This window comes from Actinia tenebrosa, unplaced genomic scaffold, assembly GCF_029948245.1.
Source record: "Actinia tenebrosa isolate PJP-AT-01 unplaced genomic scaffold, QUT_ActTen_1.0 PGA_scaffold2__45_contigs__length_23673736, whole genome shotgun sequence".
Taxonomy (NCBI): Eukaryota; Metazoa; Cnidaria; class Anthozoa; order Actiniaria; family Actiniidae; genus Actinia; species Actinia tenebrosa.
In genome coordinates this window covers 6,025,678-6,048,026 of record NW_028292579.1, presented here as the reverse complement: position 1 = coordinate 6,048,026, position 22,349 = coordinate 6,025,678, and the positions used below count along the sequence as shown (strand labels likewise).

The following is a 22,349-nucleotide window of genomic DNA, read 5'->3' as shown; positions in this document are numbered from 1 at the left end:
AAAGCCTTTTTAGAACACATGCAAAGCTCTTCAGCTCGGATTTACAATTCATTTAATCTCATTGACTGAAGACCTTCACGTTCTAAAGGTAATATGTCACTTCTCAGCTTTCAAATAGAAAGAATAAAAACTCTCATCTCTCTCGGCTATTATCTTGGCCAGTCTTGAATCTGTCAGTCCCGGTTCTTGAAGTACAAAGTCGAGAAAGCATGTAGAAAAAAGAAAAAAACCCTGGCTTTGTTAAAAGGTCTGTCGTAACTAATCTAATTGAAATGGAAATTGGCCAATTCCATTCGTGTTGTGACGTGTTACTATTGGTGATTGAGTAGAAAACCTCGCCGACTTTGACTTGGCCGTTAGACTGATATTGATTGCCCAGGCGAACAGAGTACATTAAGTGATATCAATCAACTTGTTGGTTTGTGGCGTTGACTTTACATGTGAGTAAGAAAGCCGAGCTTAGAGCTGCGAATGATCTAGACAAATGATACAATCAAGCGTTTTCCTGCTACGTAGAGAACGATGTAGTGAATTCGAAACAAAGTCATGTTTCAGCGGAGACTTTAACATATGGCGATAACATTTAACGGGATACGAGGCAATCTCTGTTCATAAGTGTTACGCCTTAGAAGGAAGAACCTGCCGGAGCCCCGAGGGAACAGACGCGAAGTGATCAGCGTATTCACTAACTGCAGACCACATAAGTAAATCTGAAATTGCTCGTTGGAGAATGTTAAGTGATTTGGATTCTTTTATCCCGCTCAAGCGGGACAGATCGCTTGTGGATGCAGGGAACGAAACAGCCAAATCTTCAGAGAGAGATATTTTTCGTTACAGTTACAATCTTGGTAAACAAAGGTCCAAACAACGTCAACGTGCAGCAAGCCTTGCAGCTAACATCGGTGGAGGAATCGCTCAAACAAACCGCGGGGAAGACAATGGTTTTGCTAAAGAATTAATGCGACGGAGAACGCTTCCAAGGTCTTTGAGCATGGAATCAGGGCCGACTTTAAATTACGACAAGATTAGAGAGGATTCAATTCATGAGGTAGTCCATGCATCTAGAAACGATGTAAGCGCGTTGGATACTCATGTTGTAACAATTGAAGTATCTAGAGAAAGAGAAAGGAACGAAACAAAAAAGCCAAACACAATTGAAAATAACAAAGGTGTAGAGAAACTGGAGAATGATATTATATCAGATAGTGACAAAAGTCAGGAAAGCGATACGACAATCCCAGGGAGCGAAACTCGTATAAAATTATCGGATAATACGAGACCAAAATCGGGCTCTTTATCAGAGTCTGTCCCTGATTTACGATTTATTTCTGATAGCGAAAAGACTGAAGATTTTCCAAGTTTTTTGTCTGCTGATTCTACCGAGAAGCAGTCACGACCGATCTGCAAGCTCCGAAGAGCTGCACGTCGATTAGGCGTATCCTTATCATCCGACGAGCTCTATCATAAACAACGAAGAAATGGACTATGCACTGAGATCGACGATGCCGCTGACAATAGAAAGCTACTAAGAGTCTTAAACAAACGATTCTAGTACCACCTCTTGTATATCGAGGCGACAAGAACAGACTATCTGGAGTGATAATCTTTGTAGTTTATGCAATAAAAAATGGAAAAGAACTCTAATTGGGATTCAAGCGAAGGAACCAGTGGGTGGTCGTTTTGTTTATATAACTTGATGCAATTTTTCTCTTTAGAAGAAGAAGAATTCATTAACAATTTTAAGGCGAAAAATATATTTGAAGATTACAGCCTGAAGGCGTCAGTCATCTAGAGGTTCCGAAAAAAAGGTTATTTTGTTTTACTCTGGTTTTCAATTTTGAGAAGAGGAAAAACGGGAGAGTCTGTTGCCGAAGAAAGAAGGAAGGACACTGATTTTTTTTTTTGTGCTGTCAAGAGTATTGCGCTAGAGCATCTAGCCACCAGAAAATAGGCTCGCACGTCAAACAAATCACTCTACTATTAATATAATTTATTTATTTATTACTGAACTTAGTCAGTGTATATTGGACGAATTATTGAAGGAAGGAAACGACAAAAGACATGACAATTCACGAAGGACAAAACAAATGTTTAGTCTTCACCAATTAAAATGATGAATGTAAACAGGACAAGGCGTGTACTTAACTAAACATTTTAAATTTTGTTTTTCTGGGCTTTCTTTCTTTTTTTCTTTTTTGACTCTGTTTATTTTTCTGAAATTGGGCTTAGAAATGACAGTAAATTTATGTATAGAAGAGATGGCGTGACTCAGTTTCAGGCAGAAATGCTCATATTTTGAATATTTTTATTTAGTGGTAGTGGTTTAGTATATTTTTTACTTATTTTATAAACAAGTTCAGTGGAAATGGCAAACTTGACATCGTTTTGACACCCTTGCTCTTAAGGGACGACGGATCTAGAGAAGACGTCAGAAAAGTAAGAGTTTCTGGAAATGTGGATAACATTTTCAATTAGAATCAGAATTTTTGACTCTTCCAAACAGATGTTTTATTACTCGTAGAACTCTATAATACCTCAAGAAATGACAAGAACTCCGAGAAAACAAGTGTTTTTAATAGATCTTCGGCAGCAGTAAATTATATTTTTAATAAATAGAATATATTCCGTCCTGAAATCAGTGAGTAGTCTTGGGTTGTGTTTAAATACATTTGTAATATAAAGAAAAGCACGACAAAAATTCTTGTTAATTCACTTTAGGGTTGAAGTAACCTATGAAATATTAAAAATATATTTCATAACTAGTCTTATGCAAACAGAAAAAGAAATGTAAGAGGAGAATAGCTTGCATATACTTCTGGATATAAATGACACCAAATTTCCAAAACGTTTTAGGAAGCTTCGATGTACTTATGCCGCCAGTTTCACTACGCATTATTTTGTTATTCATGTTTATATTTACAAATTTGTCTTTGTCAAAATGGTTGCCCTATGAAAAAAGACCAGATGAAATATCACGTCACGTCAGTGATCATCAGTGATGATAAATCTACTTACTAAAGGCGCGATTACATGTAGCAATTTCTCTGCAACATGTCTCGCAACGGCGCTGCGACACAAGCTGCATGGAGCACTATAACAGCGCGTAATCTACAGTGCAATTTTAGAAAAATGTTGCGAGACGAGTTGCAGCAATCGTTGCGAAAAGTAGTATTCGTTTCTACTTTGGCAACGATTGCGTCTCCGTTGCACCGTTTAGACATGCACTCTTGCAACTTGTTTCGCAACGCTGTTGCGAGAAAAGTTGCATAGAAACTTGCTCCGTGTAATCGCGCGTTTACGAAAAAAATGTTCTGTTAATAGACCTTTTACTGATGCAGCGGCCGTATTGAATTATGGGATGCCAAGGCGGCAAACATTTCTTTTGATGTATGTGTTCTTTTTTTGTGAGCAACGTAAATGATATTGACTGTTTATTCGTTACACATATTACTGTCACTTTCATAAAATTACTGACGATGGGAGCAGCACTGTCGAATCCTGTTTAAAACAAGACTTGAAGAATCCTAGTCAACTACGATGCATTGCGCACCGGAAACAATGAAATGCTAAGCAAAGCGCCATTTTCTCTTCAAGAAAAATGGCGGTTTTTAGGTGAAGTTTGGGTATCCAGTTCCATCGGTCTTGTTATTCCTGCTAGATGTGTTATGACCATCGTGTTATAATGATACATATAGTCACTTAAAAAAGTTATGATGTTTAACAGTTGGACGACTACCCCTGGGTTCCAGAGGGATTTTTTCCGCGGATTTACTGACTGAGAGCTGCGCAAGCCTCTCGCGGCCTCGCCGTTCTTAGTCGGTAAATCCGCGGGAAAAATCCCTCTGTAACCCAGGGTATTGGACGACCGAAAAATTATAATTCCTAAGAGAATCACTATGAAAAACTCAACCTACTTGCTGTGGAATAAAAGGAAGGAAACTTGGGGAATTTGAGAACATTGGTATAGTGAATTTGCAAAAAAATTTGCTTCATCGGCACGTATGGAAGAGATTCAAGAACGATGTAGGCGAACGATGTAAACAATAACATTGCGCAGTGTATTGTAGCTGACTAGGATTCTTTAAAGTTGTCATCAAGATATGGGTAATTTGCACAGCAAAAAAAAGCACACACACACAAAAAAACTAAATCCGAAAAGAAAATAAAGGATTACAAAGCCGACAGAAGATAATCTCAAAACGAAGGGTTACTTAAATTTGAATTCAGTAAAAAGCTCCAGCAGACACTAACCCGAAAAGGAAGGAAGGAATTATGACATAATCGTATACATCCTTTTAGAGAAGAAAGAAAACTATAATGTACTTAATTTTCCAAATCGTTTTAAGATTTAAAGAAAACCTTTTAAATGTCTCTCTTGAAATGATAAGATTTCAGTTAAAAGTTTTGGTCGTAAAAGAAGCGGAAATAATGACAATATTAATTCGCGAGGGAAATTTTTTTGCCGATAATATGCATGATTGAAATTTTTGTTCTATATCGCTGACTTTCTCCAGAAATTCAAGACAGTTTTGAGAAGGGTCTATTCCAGTTTGAAGACCAGAAGGGCGAAAAAGGTGACAAACTTTAATGACTTTTTACGCGCGTCGTGGTTGAACACGGGGTCTGGAATGGCGGGAAAATCTACTCGTATTAAGGAAGGGGGACTGAAGATATGATTCAAGAGATAAAAATGTAGAAAAGGGAAGAATCGTAGCAAACTCAAATTGATTTTATTTGCACACAAATAAATAGCTTACAATTAAATCTACAAAAAGAAAAAAAAGAAAAAAAGTGGATATAAGAACCGAGTATAAATAAATTGCTTAAATTAGGATTGCATACACCTATTTCAAAAAACGTCGGTCGGAAATCAGAGACCAAATAGCACACTGTTCACAGCCGAACAACCCAGTTTCCTTTTAGACTGCAAAATGAAGCATGACTAGAAATGTAACTTGTCGTATTTTATCAATAGTCGCAGATCGCCCATTTTTGATCTCCGGCCGACAACGTTTGTTGAAATAGGTTTAAACGACTCCTAGCTTTTACGAACTTCAGCGTCGATCGGTATTCTTATAAGTTATACATGATAAATAGCGAAAAAGCTTTCTTATGTACTATTCAACGGTTCCCTCTTCAGGCTTTTTGCGCCTCTATTTGCTACTGGTGTTTTACTTCAGAAACCTGCAACGCCAAGTCAAATGGGAAAGAAAATGGTTGAGAATGTAATGGTTATGAATACAAATGTGGGAACTCTTTGACCACCCCTCCCCCCTGGTGAGATAGTTCGACGGTCTTCAGCCATCGAAGTACATTGGCCATTCGTGGTGTTGAAAGGAAGGACGAAAGATATCATCATTGGATTCAATTTTTATGTTTCAACTAAAAAAATACATACGTTGCAAGCCATTGCCGTGCCGTGCACGTGCAGTTTGTAGGATTGTCACGATTCTGAACACGAACTATGATTTAGGGCAAATAAAATACATACGTCGCAAGCCATTTTAGTGTCAGTGTTACCTTGCCGTGCACGTACTGTTAGTAGGATTGTCACGATTCTCAACACGAACTATAACTTCGAGCAAATAAAATACATACGTCGCAAGCCATTTTAGTGTCAGTGTTACCTTGCTGTGCACGTGCACGTGCTGTTAGTAGGATTGTCATGAAGAAAAGTAAAGAAGACTTACCAATTCATAAATACGCCAAGCAGCAGAACAAGAAGAGAGATCTTGCGCAAAGTCACCCCTGGGAGAGAAAAAAAAAAAAAAAAAAAAAAAAACACCACTGAATATATAATGACTGACATAAAAGTAAATCTTTCCCTAGGCCTTGATTCGAGGGCTTTTCTCTGGTTTTCCTCCTTCCGCAAAACTCACTTTGATCACAGGTTGTACTAAGCTATCGATGAAAATTTGAAGGTTCTTTAAGTTGATGCGCATTACATTACAGTCTTGCGCGCACTTCGCCATAAAACGCTTTTCATGATTCTGCGACCCAGACAACTCCAGACGCAGTTGATTCAGGTGTTTCATGTGTCATTCCCTTGAGTATTATTACTCCTTAAGAGTAACCGCTTGTAAAGTTATAACTCAAAAAGACAAAGAATAGACGTAATTCTCTGTTTTCCCATATCAGACCAGGTGTTTTTCGCTAGAGTATCATTTCCTTGTTTAACGGTTGCACACGAGAAGACTGTCACACTGACGAATATGAATACAACTCAAATAAAGATTTTTATTCTCAAGAAAGTGACACGTGGTCTAAAATGGGCGAAACATTGCGCTCAAGTGGATTTGGTCTTTTTTTCCTTGGGACTTTTGAAATTTAAAGCATTTACCTTGAGATCACCTCCCCATTACAGACCACGTGTCATTCCTTGGAGTACCTTGGAGTACCAACTCAAACAAGTAGAATGACACGTGATCTGCATTGGAACCTCACTATATTTGGCTCACCTGAACACTCTTGGGAGCAAATAGCCATGCATTTTGGCTCCACTCTCTCGAGTTTGTAAATTCTACATATGGGGGATCCGGGAGGCTCACAAGTTCTGTTCAGAGTGATTGGTCCGCCAGGTCCCCCATCACAGCATATCTTCTTACAGGCCCCGGCTGGGACCTTGAGGTCTCCGAGCTTAACACCAGCAACTGTAGATATCATTAAGTGAGAGTTTAACGATTATTTTAGCTGTCCTTTCTTTTCCTCCCCTACTCTGCAAATCTTCACAAGCAGATATTCAAACTATAAGGCCTCCCGCACACCCGAACCTACAAGGTTTTTTTAAATGCCATTCTTTGGTGTAAATTGTTTCAAATCATTAACTAAGTCAACAGCTTATACTCACCATTAATATATGTTATTATATTAGTCAACACCATTGTATCAACGGTATTATCGATACGTTTGAGTTCATCTTTAAACACTTCACTGATGTTATACATCGTGATGTTGGGACCAAATGTGAAGGTAAAGTTGAATTTGCATTCGTCTCTTATCACGTTGAAAGTAATATTCTTCAAGTCAAACATTGGATCGACGTAGAAGATTTCAAACTAGATAAAGATGAAAGGCGGTAAATATATTTAGTGGTGTTGGTGGTCATTGGTTATGATTGTATTCACCACAGGTAGCCCAAAATGGTTCCTGTGCTTCTCTTGTATGACTTTGAAAACAAAACAATGCTTGACTACGCGTTCACATGTAGCTTATTACACTACAATTACACTCTAATTCTTTTGTTTTCTATTGTGTTTTTCCGACTATTACGCTCTAATTAGTACACTTTGTTTCACGGAAACCACTCTAATATCAGCGGTTAGCGTTACTAGCTTCTTGTTGGATACAGATCTTTAATTATTACACGATTAGGGTCGATATCAGAGAGAGAAATGGCGTGAGTAGAAATGATATTCAGCTCTATACATGTGATAATCTACACGTGACTACGTATAGTTCATGTTTGTAAACTAGTGAAAAGGACTACAAATGTTCAAGCAATAGAGGCTTTGCACTATCACGTGCCGACAGCAATATTAAATGACAAGAATAATACGATCGTTTTACATGAAAAAGAATTCAATCCCCGAGAGCAGAGTATTATATTGTTCTGCCATCTAACCACAGGCAGTTCAAGCTGTATTAAGGGTGCCGGCACACGATGTTGCAAAGCCTCTATTGGCGGGAAAACAGTGAACGCTCGCGAATACCAGCATATACAAGAATGATTCAATCTTTTATCCCAAAATTTACTGAACATAAAAAGGTTAATGCACTAGTCAATTGAAACCCCCACCCCCCGACCCCCGCGAAATACCGGGGAATTTAACATTTGAGTGGTGTTAAAATCATACATTTTCCCCTGTAGTCGGGGGCACATTCACTGTTAAAACCCCCGCTATTGTGGCCCCGTTATTTTGGTTTAGTAGTCAACAAGAAATACATTTCATGCCAACTCCAAATTCTTGTGCTACACAGAGCCAATTGTTGTGTGTTCAATGCACTAGATATTCAATGCTCAATATTTTCATGGGCTCTGAACCTCAAATCGTGCGAAAACGTTTAGGTTTACGTCTAGTCAGCTGAGAACTTAATGGTATTAAATTGAAAATGAACAATGCTTGTAAATATTGCGAAGCAGCAGTTTTAATAGATTATTCATGATCTGATTCTACATTCGAACTGACCGAAACGACTGAACAAAACCCGTGTATAAGAACCTGGGTTTTAAGAACCTGTTAGGCTAAAATTCTCACTTTAAGACCCCTCCACATAAGAACCTATTAAGGCTACAATTTTCAGAAAGGTTCTTATCAGTGGAGTTCAGTGTAAAAGTGTATAGGTAGAAACTGCTATAAGTTTGTTTGAGCATGTGTTTTGTGTAGAACATACCGCTTTGTACTAGGCTACGGCCTGCCTTTTATTTTAATTTAATTTAATTTTAATTTTTATTTATTTTATTTTTCAAGATGGCCGACCTCTTGTTTCCAGGCCCTAACATATTCAAACGAGCGTTAAAATCCCCGCTCGATTCCCCGCTGAGAAAACCATTCGTTAAATCCCCGAACCCCCGGTGCAATCATGCTCTTAAAGGCACATCAAAAACGCGTCACGTCCCCGTTCAGTGCCCCGCTAGCCGCGGGGGTCGGGGGGCGGGGGTTTCAATTGACTAGTGCATAATAGAGCATAGAGATGTAGTTGTTGTCGATTCTACTAACCTTTGACTTAAGTGAAGCGTCTTTTGCTTTTGGGCATTCATTATCCCTTATTTTAAAGCCTGCTATCAAATACGTATCTGGAAGAGTTTAAGAGAACCGTGATATCCCAACCATGCCGATTAACAACAAGATCCGACCTGTGAGTACTGGGGACAGGGGAGTCTACAAACCTAGAAGATGCAACTGAGTTACAAGAACATTGGAGCTAGAAGGAAGACGTGCGCCTACCTCATAAAATCTAAGTTTCGAATTTCCTTTTTTATTTTTTGACAAAAAAGTCATGAGGAACTCTATTCTTGGGGTGCATGTTACGTCATAGCCGCCGGGTTTGTGGACGATAACAAAGCATTCCTCATTTCTTTTATCGGCAATCAGCATGGCGTCTGTTTCGTTGTTATTCATATCTGAAGGGATTTTGAATCATGTGGTCGCACCCAAGAATATGATACTGTCGTAATAACACCAAAGCCCCATGCTTTGTAACTAAATCGATGAACTTTTAAGTATGATATCAATCGTATGGAAAAATAGACGTCCGGCTACGAAACAAAAAGTCTTGCCTTTTTAAAAACGTTTCCTGCATTTCCTTCTCGAAAGAATTTGTTGTCCAAAGTTCTAATTGTTTCAAATGCAGGTTAATCCATTGACAACATTTTCCGCATTTAGCCGTTTTTATAGGCAATTGGATACGAAAAAGATTTACAGATTTATAGTCTTATTATATCCGTAGATTTTGGCGGGAACTTTCGCGCCAAAACTCGCGCGCTTGCTTCAAAACTCTGACAGCTGTTGGACCCGGAAATACGTCACAGCTTAAAAAATCTATTCCTGTAGACTAGGAGGGAACTTTCGCACGCCAAAACTCCCCAACTCTAAGAGATAAATGCCACATCTGTTAAGTAATTTTTCTTGCTTGGCGCGCATTTTATAGGGGAAATGACTATTAATGCTTTCCATGTACTTACAAAAACCGGATGGACTTGAGGTAGATGAGGTGGGAACAACTGTGGTGGTTGTCGTTGCTACGGTTTGTGTGGTCGTTGCTATGATTTGTGTGGTCGTTGCTACGATTTGTGTGGTCGTTGCTACGGTTTGTGTGGTCGTTGCTACGATTTGTGTCGTTGTTGACACTGGTGCCACTGATGACACTGATGACGCTGACCCTCCGCCCACGGGCGTGTTAGTAGACGTAGCTACTGCCGTAGTGGTCATATTGGATGATGCAACTGTACTGGTAATGCTGCTTTGGGCTTCTGAAAATGAAATTAACTTAATTAGTTTCTGAGCTTATAGTGAGGTAAGGCAATATGACTCGATTACGTTTCAACACGTGTTTTGTTTTCCCTGATATGGCTACAATTCTTAGTCTACATCTTGATTGATTTGTTCGTCGTCTGCGCGCAATGCAAATATTCCGGAAATTAAACTTAGTTTACACCTTTTGCTGTTCATTAACAGAAAATATACATTCATTTGTGCCAATAGTTGTATCAATAACGTGTAATGTACTTTCATCAACACCACAAGTAACATCATTAGCGCGGATCATCTTTCAATAACGATATTTGAATATGCGTGTACATTCACAGGCATCAATGGACAATCAATAGCGCGTTCGTACATTCATATGCGCGGAATGTATTTTCTTGTGCGCGAAATTCAACTTCAATAACACTAAATGACAAACAATTGCATTTATGGACAATCATTTCCCCAAAAGTGAAAATTCATTAGTGCTATTAGCATAATCATTGACAATCTATAACGCGTTTGGACAATCATGAGGGTCAACGTTATATTCTATAGCGTGGTTCGACAAACATTTGCATGATTCGAATGAACAATAAGAGAAATAAAACAATCATTAGCGATGTCCTTTTTTAATTTTAGCCTTCAATTTCTTCGCCATTTATACTTCGTGGCAAATACGTTTGCATATATCTGAACCACTGACCACATTTAGCGATAGTGATAGTTGCAACATTTTGCTACATTTTACTACATTCTGTAGTGACCTAGAGCAATCCCTTGTCGTCTTGCCTCAGCCCGATCGTTCGTATGTTGTTGGATCTCTGGACGGCTGATGTCGGCTTTGATTGCTGCTTTAAGTGAGCTAATTGCTATTCTCCTACGCAGCCGCTATTATGGAGGCAGTTTCCTGAGTTTTTTTATATGTTTTAAATTGATAAAAAAGGACATCGCTAATGATTGTTTTATTTCTCTTATTGTTCATTCGAATCATGTGCTCAATTGTGAAAAACATAGACCATTTTGTTAAAAAATATCCCCGATTTTAAGCATTGATTAATATATATATATATATTTATTTATTTATATATATACACTTGATTGCAGAAAGGTTGTAGTATACATTTATACAAATACCTAATTTATTCAGTATATTTAATGATATGCAAAACAGAAAACTCGCTTTATTTATTATTTGTTTCATTCAATGTACATCAAAATATTTTATTCTTGTGTTTTATATCCTACAGATTATAAATCAATTGGTTTTGAGGGTTAAAAAAGTAAAATTGCAATATGCATCTCATTAGGTATTTGTATAAATGTATAAATGTATACTACAACGTTTCTGTGCAATCGAGTGTATATATATATATATATATATTCGCAGTAAGGGAAATAATCGACGAAGATAAATGCCAAAATTTTTAATGTCGTTAATAAGCCTAACAAATATAGCAAGCTTTTTCCCACGTAAAACATCCAGTAAAAGACCTGACATTTTTTGCGAGACATTAAGACCGTATCTGTCATAACAGAAATGCAAATTTCTCAATGTTTGCTCACTTTTTCTTTCAGTGTCAACAATCGACAATATTTTTCATTTAATTATTTTTTATAATTTTGTGTTAGAGCATCGTTGCTTTTCATAGTTTATTCTTTCGTGGTTCAATGATTCTAAATTCTAACCTAAGAGATTTAAGTCTATATCTGAAAACTTGTTTAATAAAACCCCCTACTTAACAAGAGGGATTGAGTGGATTATAGATTTGAAAATCGAAAGACTTTAAGCGAACAAGCAAAGACATCAGCTTCGGTTTGTTGCTACACAAAATTAGCCTTGCCTGCCTTTTAAAAAATACCATTAATGTGCCATAAACAATCTTGAAGCCTCAGTGCAATCAACAGTATGAAGACACCTTTTTTTTTTAAATATTCGTCACAATATTATTACCCGACAGGTACAATTTAACTAGAAAACACTTCCAGATCAGTCTAAGCCTGGTCGGGATTACCCTACATATTTTGTTACGTCTACCAGAGACTCTGGATTATGCTCAATAAACCATTTTAGCCTTTAAGTAGATTTTTGTTTGTCTCAAGTTATGCAGCAATCTTTTCCGGGATAGTGATATCGAGATTTTTGGCCAAAAATTGTACAAAATGTCTGAAAAAAATAATTTGTACTGAGCAATACTCGTACTGAGAACTATAGGCTTTGTCTCAGTACAAAAACTCAAGCATAATTTTGCATGGTTCTTTTGAACGAATACCGAAAATGATAACCGCTATTCGTATTCGTTAAGAGGAATCTATTTTTTTCGATTTATGTCTGTGTTGAAAAAACGTCTCTCGACTTCCATTTTTGAATTTTCAAGTTTTCTCGCGTTTTTCTTTCAAATCCCTTTCACGCTCACTCTGAAACTCTGAGCTAGCGAGCTAGCGATCTAAAGAAAAAACCTAATGACCATGGTTTTAAAAGACCGTGTAATGTTTATGCCTTAACGAAGAGGAAAATTGAATTGAATGACGGAGGTAGTTACTGTAGTACTCAAATTTGGTTTCTAAGTTGATAACGTTCCCCGCCACTGACTTATGCGTTGTCCATACCTGAGAAACCAAGATTAAGAGCCACAAGAGCAACAACAAATCCCCAATATAAAGCCATATTTTTGTTTTAGCTGCAACTTGATGTGATGGCGTATTCCTGTAGCTTCTATAGAGTCGACCTTGTCTTGGTATTCACTGAGTCGATTCTGCAAAGTTTAGGTGTGTTAGTAAACGGTTTATTATGGTTACCGTGTTAGGTTTCTATGTATACTGAGATATACACCAATTAGCGATGAATAGTCTAGCGGTTTGTCATAAGGATTCATCCTTCTTAATATTTATGCGCATATTAATGAGCAGCATGAGAACGAGGCTATTCCCGCTTCGGAAATTCAAGATGGCGGCCGAACACTGTTGTGTACCTGAATGCTCCGGGGATAAAAGGAGAAACCCGGAGCTTTCCTTTCATCAAATCCCCCCAGAACCTAATAGGAGAAAAAAATGGATTGTAAAGATAAGAAGAGACCCCGGTCCGGACTTTAAGGTAATTTTAAAACGTGTTTTTCGTTGTTTGTTTTGGTTCTTGGCGAGTGTTGCCTTTGTCAATAATATAGTTCAATGACCATCTTAATATGTTTAGATTTGTTTGTCAATTATTTTTCTCCTTTCTTTATTACAGATAACTTCTAAGACTTATGTGTGCTCTAGGCACTTTCAGAAGTCTGATTTTAGATTAACCTTTAATAGGAAACTTTTAAAATCGGAAGCAGTGCCTAGCATCTTTCCTTGGACAGCTCCTCCGCCACAACGTCGTCCAATTATTAAAGTTGACCTTCCAAAGCCTTCCTCTGACACTGTTACTCACAATATTGATTTCCATACATGTGAAAATGATGATCCAACTAGTGATAGGTAATTTTTGATATATTTTTTAATTAAAGTGTAAGCTTATCTATTTGTTGTTTTGAACAAGTTCAAGAAGACTTATTTTTACATGTCTTGTGATGTGTTGTTTTTATTTGTATCTTAAGCCATGCTGTAGAAGAAGAAGACCAAGTAAATCAGATAGATAAACTAGAACAGACAGTTAAAGAGAAAGAAGCTAAAATTAAAGAATTGGAGCAAAAGCTGGCAATGGAAAAATTTGGCATAGAAAGATTTGGTAAAGATAACAAAAGTATACAGCACTATACTGGATTTCCCAGTCATAAGTATTTCTATATTTTTTACAATTTTATCAAGCCATCTGCATCTAAAATGAGAAGTCCATATTATGTCCAGGCCTCAAATTATCTAAGTAGAGCAGGTAGACCAAGGACTCTAAAACTTATTGATGAATTGTTTATGTTTTTATGTAGGCTAAGGTGTGGTCTGACCAAGTATGACCTTAGTGTAAGATTTCATGCTTCACTTCCCACTATAAGTAGACTAATTATTGCCTGGGTCAACTTCTTATATTTTGTTTTGGGAAGCATTCCCATTTGGTTATCTAAGCAAGAAATTGAAAAAAGAAGGCCTGCATGCTTTAAAGACGAGTATGCCAATACCAAAGTCATTTTAGATTGCACTGAGATTAAAACTCAGTCACCTTCTTCCCTTGTATTAAAGTCACAGCTTTATTCCTCATATAAATCAACCAACACCTTCAAAGCCCTTGTGGGAATTGCCCCTCATGGAGCAGTTACATTTATATCTAGTTTATACACTGGTTCAATATCTGATGTTGCTATTACTAAATTAAGTGGTATTTTAGATTTGTTAGAGCCAGGAGATGATGTCATGGCTGATAAAGGTTTTACGATCAAAGCTGCTTTAGCTGAAAAACGTGTTACTCTAAACATCCCACCTTTTTTGAGTTCGAAAGGTCAGTTTAGTCCAACTGAAATAGAGGAGACAGAAGATATTGCTAAGCTTAGAGTGCATGTAGAAAGGGCCATTAAGAGAATTAGGGAGGATTCATTTTGGGCAAAAACTGTCCCACTTTCTATGGCAGGATCAGTAAATCAATTCTGGACTGTTTCATGTATTTTAAGTAACTTTAGGGGGCCCCTTATTGCATAGTTATGTGATTTACCTATCCCATGCCATATATGGGAAACAGTGTTGGAGAAAAATGCTGAAATAATGAAGTTAAATGATGATAAATTGCTTGTCCCAAACCATGAAATGGATTTGACCTCTTTGCTAGTAAATGGTACTAACAATACCATGTCTGCTTAGAACTAGTTCATAGGATTAGAACAAGCATAATACTGCATAATTTCAAAATAAAATTTATATCATTTGTTTAGAATAAAACTACATGTTTCACACAAATGTATTATGAAGAGTTGTATCCATATGCAATAATAAACTAAGTTTGAACTGTTCAAATTGAATATTTGTCACTGTAATGTTTACATAGAAATTACATATAATTCAATGTTCTTTGTCCAGTGCCTTTTCCACAGATATGAACAATTTAATGTTTGGTTCTTCAGTCTAGATGTAGTATTCAAAGTAAAAGGCATCAGCCTTGTCTTTGACTGTTTGCCACATGTCAGCATCAAACTGGATTGTTTCCAAATGCTCATCATTGTTTGACCATATAAAAAAGTCACACCATTCCATGCCAGTGACAGCCAATTGCATGAGAACCTGGTAGTAGTATGCATGATTCCTCTTTAGACAAATCTGCCCTTGTTGATTCTGGACATAGTCAACTTCTAATACTGAGCTCTTCACAGTACATTTTATTTCCAAAAGACCAAAATAAGGGTTTTTTTGAGGGTCATAAACTATTCTGTCAGGACTTGCAGCCAGCCAGGGACACCAAAAATTAACAACAATACCACAAGGCAAGACATTGACATTCCCTTGTTTGATATGATTGGCATATCTTTCAGCTGCAAGGGGCTCATTCACTGTTCCCAGTCTCATGGCTTCTGTCTGTACAGTTTTCTTCTTTAAATTCTCTACAAGTTTGACTGGATCAGCTCGTTGCCTGCTATATATTCTTCCTATCTTACTTGCAGTGATTCTGGTTCTTCTTAGTTTATGCCACAAAGGTGATGTGCTTTGTAGCCTTGTTTGTTTCTCAAATTTTATCAATGTTTGTAAAGAAAGTTTTACATCTTCAAATTTGATTAGCTTTTCTTCTGTCAGGACAGCATTGTAGTTGTTTTTCATGACATTTCTTACTGGTAAATCAGGGACATCATAGGGACTAACAATATTATAAATGTAGGTGGAAGAGAGCTTTTGCTGGTAGCTCACTGGTGAACCTTTGGGAAAATTTCCATATCTTGTAGCAATAGCTTGGTGTGGTAGGCATGACTCCTTTAGACCTGGTATGATCTGGCACTCAGGAATCTCCTCTTCGAGACTTTCTAGCAAAGCTTGTGTGGAAAGGAATTCCTCTCGGTTTACTGGCAGATAAAGTGTGCTCTTCACTGACTTGGGAGGAGAATCATCATCTGTCTTTGAATGGTATCCATGGACCACCAAACATTGCACTTCTGCTGGTTCAATTTGCTGGCCTCTGGGTTTATGCCAGGTTTGTGGAAGTGATGTTTTAGCTATATCTTCAGGGATTGCTTTAAGTCCCAGCATCTTGTACTTAGCTATCTGATACAAAAGACCACACACATGTCCACATCTTTCTCCACTTCCAATTGGACATGTACAGCTGGCACTTTTAATTGACACTGAGGGTGTTTTACTGATTGTTACCTAAAAGGTTCAATTAGAAAAATTACAACAATGCATTATTAGCTTTCATTGTATGGCAAATTAATTTACAAAGTTTAATTTACAAGCTAAACTTTATACATCAGCTTGCTATGCATAGTTTTGTCCTTTTTATCAAATTAAAGATAGATAAACATTAATTGCCAGTTCAATTTAGCTCACCGTTATATAGTAGGGATTTTCTCTTTTCTTTTGTGACTTGAAGCACCTAGCTTTACATGTAGTAGATGTTGGTTCTGAGGAGCATACTACAAATAAAAGGAAACAATTTTCATGTTCTGTTTTGTAATTCAAATATACCACGTTTCATGCATAATAGATATTCAAAATAGCTATTGGAAATCCTCTACTTTATTTACTTACCAGATAATCCAAAAATGAAACTTTCGCTGTAGTATTTGAAACCTTTAGTTATGTATTTTTTTCCTGACGATTTGCTATGACTTGAGATGTATTCCTCCACTAAACTAAAAGTAAAACTAGGGACTAAACCAAGGTCACGGTTAAAAAAATTGCTTGCCATTTCTATAACAGTATTCAAGGAATCTATAAAACTAAAAATATTTGTGACAAAAAATAGTACTGTAGAAAAAACGGCCACTTCACTGAAAGGACTGTAAAAATGGCCGCCATCTTGAATCTCTGAAGCGGGAATAGCCTCGTTTTCATGCTGCTCATTAAATATGCGCATAAATATTAAGAAGGGTGATACATCGCTTGATATATAGAAGATCTAGACCAGAGTGTAGCAATAACTGTTATCATATTAACAATGCTGTTATAAAGCAGTCTCGTGCTTCTCCTTACACTTCTTTCGTGTTTACACCACTTTCTGCGTGCTATATCATGACTGAATGGAAAAAAAAGAATACAGAGACTGGCATAAAGAACACAAGTGTTAGCAGAAGCAGTACGTGGTGTACATCTCAAAACTAGCTTATCGAACAAGTTTTTTTTATTTCTTTCATAATATACAAGTTAGAGTAGCCGTTATTTTGGAAGCGAATGACGAAATACAAAGTGTGCGTGCGTGCTGTGTGCTTCATAGAGCAGTTTTCGCATGACCGTGAAAAGCTCAGTGCCGTATGCGTGCCGTGCCGTGATGTTTTCTAGAATTTTAATTGTCTGATTTTTTTCACGCGCAATGTGATTGGTTTGGCATTGCCGTGACCTTGGCGTGACCGTGTCCGCGCCGTGTTTATGCCGTGTTCCGGGTATTTGATTGGATGGAGAGTAAATTCTCGTCCAATGTGATTGGTCTGGCGTATCCCTTGCCGTGTCATGGCCGTGTTCGTGTCATACGAGAACTGCACTAATGTACTCGCCTCCAACTGAATCACATAGCGAGATTAATAGAATTTATTTTATAATGATAGAAAACAGTGCTCGGTTGCTGACGCCGCACCCGTGCGCACAACTTGCTTTTCAAACAACTGCACACAAATCAATGAATGAACATCAAACTAAAAAAAGAAAAAATGGATATAAGAACAGCTATAGATAAGCACAGGCAGCTCAAACAAGGCTCCTGTGTAGGTAGAGAAGAGCGAATTAAAAAAAAAAACACTAAACGGCCTCAAATCGCGCTGAAACTTCGCCAGAAGACTAAACAAAGTAAAAGCAATAACTGCAGCATGTTTTGAGGCAAATTGTTGAGTGAAACATTTTATTTTCGTAACTTTATCATAATTCCCATACATTCCCTTATAAACCATACACAGGAACCTTGTTTGGGCTGCCTGTGGGATAAGTTACTTAAAGTGCACCTAACCCCCGATACAATTCTTTCAGTATTGATTCTACATAAAGTGAATAGTTGAATGGTGAAATACTTCTTTATTTGAATGTCGCGTCTATAAGTTATGAAGGTTTATGCTTCTGGGCCCGGTTGTAAGAAGGGTGGATAGCGATATCCGACAGATAAATCTTATCCAGTGGATAAATTTATTGGATAATTAAGGCCGGTATGGATTTATCCGTTGGATAAGGATTTATCCATTGGACAGCACTATCCACCCTTCGTACGACCGGGCCCTGTATACTTCCAATATGCCAATAACTGTGGCGTCATCCCACGCTTTGCAGAATCGGCTAAATATCAAGACAAGGCCGTCTCTATAGAGAATACAGGAACGCGCCATCAAGTTGCAGCTAAAACAAAAATATGGCCTTATGTTGGGGATTCGTTGTTGCTCTTGTGGCTCTTAATCTTGGTCTCTCAGGTATGGACAACGCATAAGTCAGTGGCGGGGAACGTTATCAACTTACATTAACTACCTCATTCAATTCAATATCCCTCTTCGTTGAGACATAAAAAATACACGTTTTTTTAAACCATATACTGTAGGTTTTCAATGGAAGTTAAAGCTTAAAGATTATAAAGATTGTAAAAAGAGGAAAAAAGTGGATTTGTAGTGTTTTTTTTTTTAGTTTTTCCAACACGTCACATATAACGCTGTGAGACCAACGAGAATGCACTTAAAGGATAAAACTGGAGCGAAAATGGATTGAATATATTTGCATACCACTAAAGATCAAATCCTGAGTAGCTGTTATAGATTTAACGAAATATGTAGCATATATATCCAGATCAATACCAGGCTTAGCCCCTGGAGATGTTTTCTAGTTTTCTCTTTTGTCGGAATGATAAAACGAAAATTAAACGAGAATTGTCTTCAAGCATTTTAATAGTGTTTGTATAGTTTTGCTTCCTCAATATAAATTCTCACTTAAAGCGCTCTTTTATTCCTAATATTTAATTATTGTATCTCTGGGGCACATCAGAAATAAACTAACTAATTCCCAGCATTAAAAACGTGCTTTTATTATACTTCTTGATGCATGGAGTGGAATTTCCTGACGTCGAAAAATCGAGACTAGAAATTAATTCTTCTATTCCATTGTTGTAGCAATAAGCCGAAGCTGATGTCTGTCTTTGCTTGTTCGCTTAAACAAATCTTTCGATTATCAAATCTACAATCCACTCAATCTTTCTTGTTGAGTAGGGGGTGTATTGGGGACGTTTTCAGGTTAAAACTTAATTCTCTTAGGCTAGAGTTTAAAATCCTCGCACCACTGAGGAATAAACTATGAAAAGCAACGATGCTCAAGCACAAAGTTAAAAAAATAATTAAATGAAAAATATTGACGATTGTTGACACTGGAAGAAAAAGTGAGCAAACAGTATGAATTTGCATTTCTGTTATACTAGTAACAGATACGGTCTAAATGTCTCGCAGAAAAATGTCAGGTCGGGAAAAAGTTTGCTACATATGGTAGGCTTGTGAGCGAATCTTAAGATTTTAAATTTTTTTAAAAATTGATTTTTTCTTACTATCTGCGAAAGCATTGTTCAAAAACAGCAAAAATTAATTTTAAAAAAATATACATATCATTTTAATCACATCGCTTGGTTTTTTAACACAAAAATGATTAAATCAGTATGGAATTTATTATCTTACTTTTTTGGTTTCTTTGTGTCTCACATTCTTCAACGCTTGCAAAGATATGGAATGCTATGATATGCTAACCATGCACGGAGCGCAAGCACTTTGAACAACAAACTAATTGAGACCATTTTTACGACCAATCATGATGTAGTCTAAAAATTGTAGCCAATCAAGTAGACTTTGCGAATGTCAACCAATCAGGAGGAAACAACAACAACAACAAACAGGCGTCGAAACGTAATTGAGTCATATCGCCTTGCCTCACCATAAGCTCAGAATCTAATGAAGATTTTATTTTCAGAGGCCCAAAGCAACATTAACAGTACAGTTGCTATCATAGTAAATCCGGATTCTACAACGCCCGCTGACGCAGGGCCAGTGGTACCAACGACACAAATGGGAGCAACGACCGCACAAACCGTAGAAACAACCGCCGCAGTAATTGTTCCAGCCACATCTACCTTGAGTCCATGCCGTTTTTGTAAGTACATGGAAAGCATTAGTTATTTCCCTATAAAATGCTAGCCAAGCAAAAAAAGTACTTAACAGATGTGACATTTATGGCAGAATTCGGTAGTTTTGGCGTGCGAAATGTCCCGTCAAATCTACAGGAATAGGTTTCCGGGCCACAGAGTTAGGGATTAAATGCGTGAGCTTTGGCGCGAACGTTCCCCCCTAAATCTGTGACGTAGTTTCGGATTCCATTGCCTGCAATAACTGCTATAGGCGGAAAAGGTTGTCAATAGATTAACCTGCATTTGAAAAAATCAGAAATTTGGACCAAACAGTATTACGTTCTTGGGGTGCCACCACATGACTCAAAATCTCTTGAGAAATAAATATAGCAATGAAATAGCCGCCATCAAGTAAAGGTAATGGGGATTGCTTTGTTATCGTCCACCAACACTGGCGGCTATGACGTAACATGCACCCCAAGAATAGAGTTCCCAATAAAATTTGACTTTTTTACCAAAAAAATAAAACTAAGATTTTAGGAGGGATGACGCGCCTTCCTAGTACAATAATCTTGTCACTTACTTTTGCGTCTGATAGGTTCGTAGACTCCCCCTTTCCCGGTAGTCACAGGTTGTAGATCTTATTGTTAATCGGCATGGTTGGGATATCACGGTTCTCTTAAACTCTTCCAGATACATATTTGATAGTAAGCTTTAAAAGTAAAAGTGGATGCCCAGTGGCAAAAGACGCCTTACTTAAGTCAAAGGTTAGTAGGGCAAAATATATCTCTATGCTCTATTAACCTTTTTATGTTCATCAAAATTTGGGATGAAATATTGAATCACTCTTGTATATTTTGATACGCGCGCGCGTTCACTGTTTTCCCGCCAAAAGAGGCTTTTCACCATCACATACCCATTCCCATGATACAGCTTGGGCTGCCTGTAGTTAGATGGCAGAACAATGAAATCCTCTGCTCTCGGAAATTGAATTCTCTCTCATGTAAAACGAATGTATTCAGTAAAATTTGGGATAAAAGATCGAATCAACCTTGTATATTTTGGTAAACGCGCGCGTTCACTGTTTTCCCACCAATAGAGGTTTTGCACCATCACGTGCCAGCGCCCATAATGGGCTGCCTGTAGTTAGATGGCAGAACAATAAAATTCTCTGCTCCTGGTAATTGAATTCTTTCATGTAAAACGATCGTATTGTTCTTGTCATTTGATATGGCTGTCGTCACGTAATGGTGCAAAGCCTCTATTTCTCAAGCATGCGTATTTCATTTTCACTAGTTTACAAACATGAACTACTAGACTATACGTAGTCACGTGTAGATTATCACATGTATAGGGCTTAATATCATTTCTGATTACGGCATTTATCTTGATGTTGACCCTAAATATGTAATATTTAAAAATCTATATCCAATTCAACAAGAAGCTAGTAACGCTAACCGCTGATATTACATGTTTAACGCGTAGTCAATCATAGTCAAAGACATACAAGAGAAGCACAGAAACCAAGTTGGGGCTACCTGTGGTGAATACAATAAAAAACGAATAACCAATCAATGACCACCGCTGAATGCACATTTACCGCCTTTTATCTTTAAGTTTGGAAGCTTCTACGCCAATCCAATGTTTGACTTGAAGAATATTGCTTTCAACGTGATAAGAGAACCAGCATGCCAATTCAACTTTACCTTCACGTTTGGTTCCAAACTCACGATGTATGACATCAGTGAAGTGTTTGAAGATGAACTCAAGCGTATCGATAATACCGTTGATACGTTGAGGTTGACGGATATAATAACTCATGTTAATGGTGAGTATAAGCTGTTGACTTAGTTAATGATTTGAAACAATTCACACCAAAGGATGACATTGAAAACCTTGTAGGTTCGGGTGTGCGGGAGGCCACATGGTTTGAATATCTGCTTGTGGAGATTCGCAGAGGAAGGAAAGGAAAGCTAAAACAATCGTTAAAATCTCCCTTAAAGTGCCTATCACCCTTCTGACAATATTCACAGTATTGATTCTACATAAGGTAAGATGTTGAATAAGTTTGAGTGCAGCTTCTTGAAGTTGTAAATGTTTTTCCATGCCAATGGAAATGCTATGCTATGCTAATGCTGTGAAGTATGAGGAGTAATCATTTAATGTAGATGCAGATTCAATTAATACTGTGAACATTGTCA

The 22,349-nt window shown here is 37.4% G+C and overlaps 5 protein-coding genes across 5 annotated transcripts in view; 3 read left to right on the top strand and 2 right to left on the bottom strand.

Annotated features, from left to right (window-relative positions):
• The first annotated feature begins 46 nt into the window (after positions 1-46).
• Positions 47-5,609, top strand: LOC116299079 (uncharacterized). Its single transcript, XM_089034428.1, has 2 exons — positions 47-4,574; positions 5,141-5,609. Exon 1 carries the CDS (start codon positions 731-733, stop codon positions 1,550-1,552), a length of 822 nt encoding a protein of 273 aa, XP_088890554.1. The 5' UTR covers positions 47-730; the 3' UTR covers positions 1,553-4,574; positions 5,141-5,609.
• Positions 4,716-12,786, bottom strand: LOC116299078 (uncharacterized). Its single transcript, XM_031707714.2, has 7 exons — positions 12,576-12,786; positions 9,683-9,970; positions 8,718-8,794; positions 6,848-7,055; positions 6,459-6,650; positions 5,691-5,748; positions 4,716-5,184 (listed from the first exon to the last, which is right to left on the bottom strand). The coding sequence occupies exons 1-7, from the start codon at positions 12,631-12,633 to the stop codon at positions 5,172-5,174; spliced, it is 894 nt and encodes a 297-aa protein (XP_031563574.2). The 5' UTR covers positions 12,634-12,786; the 3' UTR covers positions 4,716-5,171.
• Positions 9,949-22,349, top strand: part of LOC116299067 (uncharacterized) — a 15,068-nt gene continuing 2,667 nt past the window's right edge. Inside the window, exons 1-5 of the mRNA XM_089034429.1 lie at positions 9,949-10,014; positions 18,330-18,466; positions 19,995-20,174; positions 20,842-20,915; positions 21,766-21,976. Coding sequence (XP_088890555.1) covers positions 18,409-18,466; positions 19,995-20,174; positions 20,842-20,915; positions 21,766-21,976 — 523 coding nt within the window. The 5' untranslated portion in view covers positions 9,949-10,014; positions 18,330-18,408. The remainder of the gene's footprint in view (positions 10,015-18,329; positions 18,467-19,994; positions 20,175-20,841; positions 20,916-21,765; positions 21,977-22,349) is intronic.
• LOC148909080 (uncharacterized) lies at positions 12,841-14,888 on the top strand. The gene is made up of 3 exons (XM_089034427.1): positions 12,841-13,059; positions 13,195-13,427; positions 13,547-14,888. Exons 1-3 carry the CDS (start codon positions 12,856-12,858, stop codon positions 14,574-14,576), a joined length of 1,467 nt encoding a protein of 488 aa, XP_088890553.1. The 5' UTR covers positions 12,841-12,855; the 3' UTR covers positions 14,577-14,888.
• LOC148909079 (uncharacterized) lies at positions 14,904-16,926 on the bottom strand. Its single transcript, XM_089034426.1, has 3 exons — positions 16,608-16,926; positions 16,407-16,492; positions 14,904-16,226 (listed from the first exon to the last, which is right to left on the bottom strand). The coding sequence occupies exons 1-3, from the start codon at positions 16,765-16,767 to the stop codon at positions 14,997-14,999; spliced, it is 1,476 nt and encodes a 491-aa protein (XP_088890552.1). The 5' UTR covers positions 16,768-16,926; the 3' UTR covers positions 14,904-14,996.

Excerpts from the sequence above, each read along its gene's own strand:
- LOC148909079 (XM_089034426.1), bottom strand. The coding sequence starts at position 16,767 with ATGGCAAGCAATTTTTTTAACCGTGACCTTGGTTTAGTCCCTAGTTTT. Across the intron at positions 16,493-16,607 it reads TTTCATTTTTGGATTATCTG|TATGCTCCTCAGAACCAACA; the intron begins GTAAGTAAATAA and ends TTTTATTTGTAG. Across the intron at positions 16,227-16,406 it reads AAAATCCCTACTATATAACG|GTAACAATCAGTAAAACACC; the intron begins GTGAGCTAAATT and ends TGAACCTTTTAG.
- LOC116299079 (XM_089034428.1), top strand. The coding sequence starts at position 731 with ATGTTAAGTGATTTGGATTCTTTTATCCCGCTCAAGCGGGACAGATCG.
- LOC116299078 (XM_031707714.2), bottom strand. The coding sequence starts at position 12,633 with ATGGCTTTATATTGGGGATTTGTTGTTGCTCTTGTGGCTCTTAATCTT. Across the intron at positions 6,651-6,847 it reads TATAATAACATATATTAATG|TTGCTGGTGTTAAGCTCGGA; the intron begins GTGAGTATAAGC and ends TGATATCTACAG. Across the intron at positions 5,749-6,458 it reads TTGCTCCCAAGAGTGTTCAG|GGGTGACTTTGCGCAAGATC; the intron begins GTGAGCCAAATA and ends TTTCTCTCCCAG.
- LOC148909080 (XM_089034427.1), top strand. The coding sequence starts at position 12,856 with ATGCGCATATTAATGAGCAGCATGAGAACGAGGCTATTCCCGCTTCGG. Across the intron at positions 13,060-13,194 it reads ACCCCGGTCCGGACTTTAAG|ATAACTTCTAAGACTTATGT; the intron begins GTAATTTTAAAA and ends TCTTTATTACAG. Across the intron at positions 13,428-13,546 it reads GATGATCCAACTAGTGATAG|CCATGCTGTAGAAGAAGAAG; the intron begins GTAATTTTTGAT and ends TTGTATCTTAAG.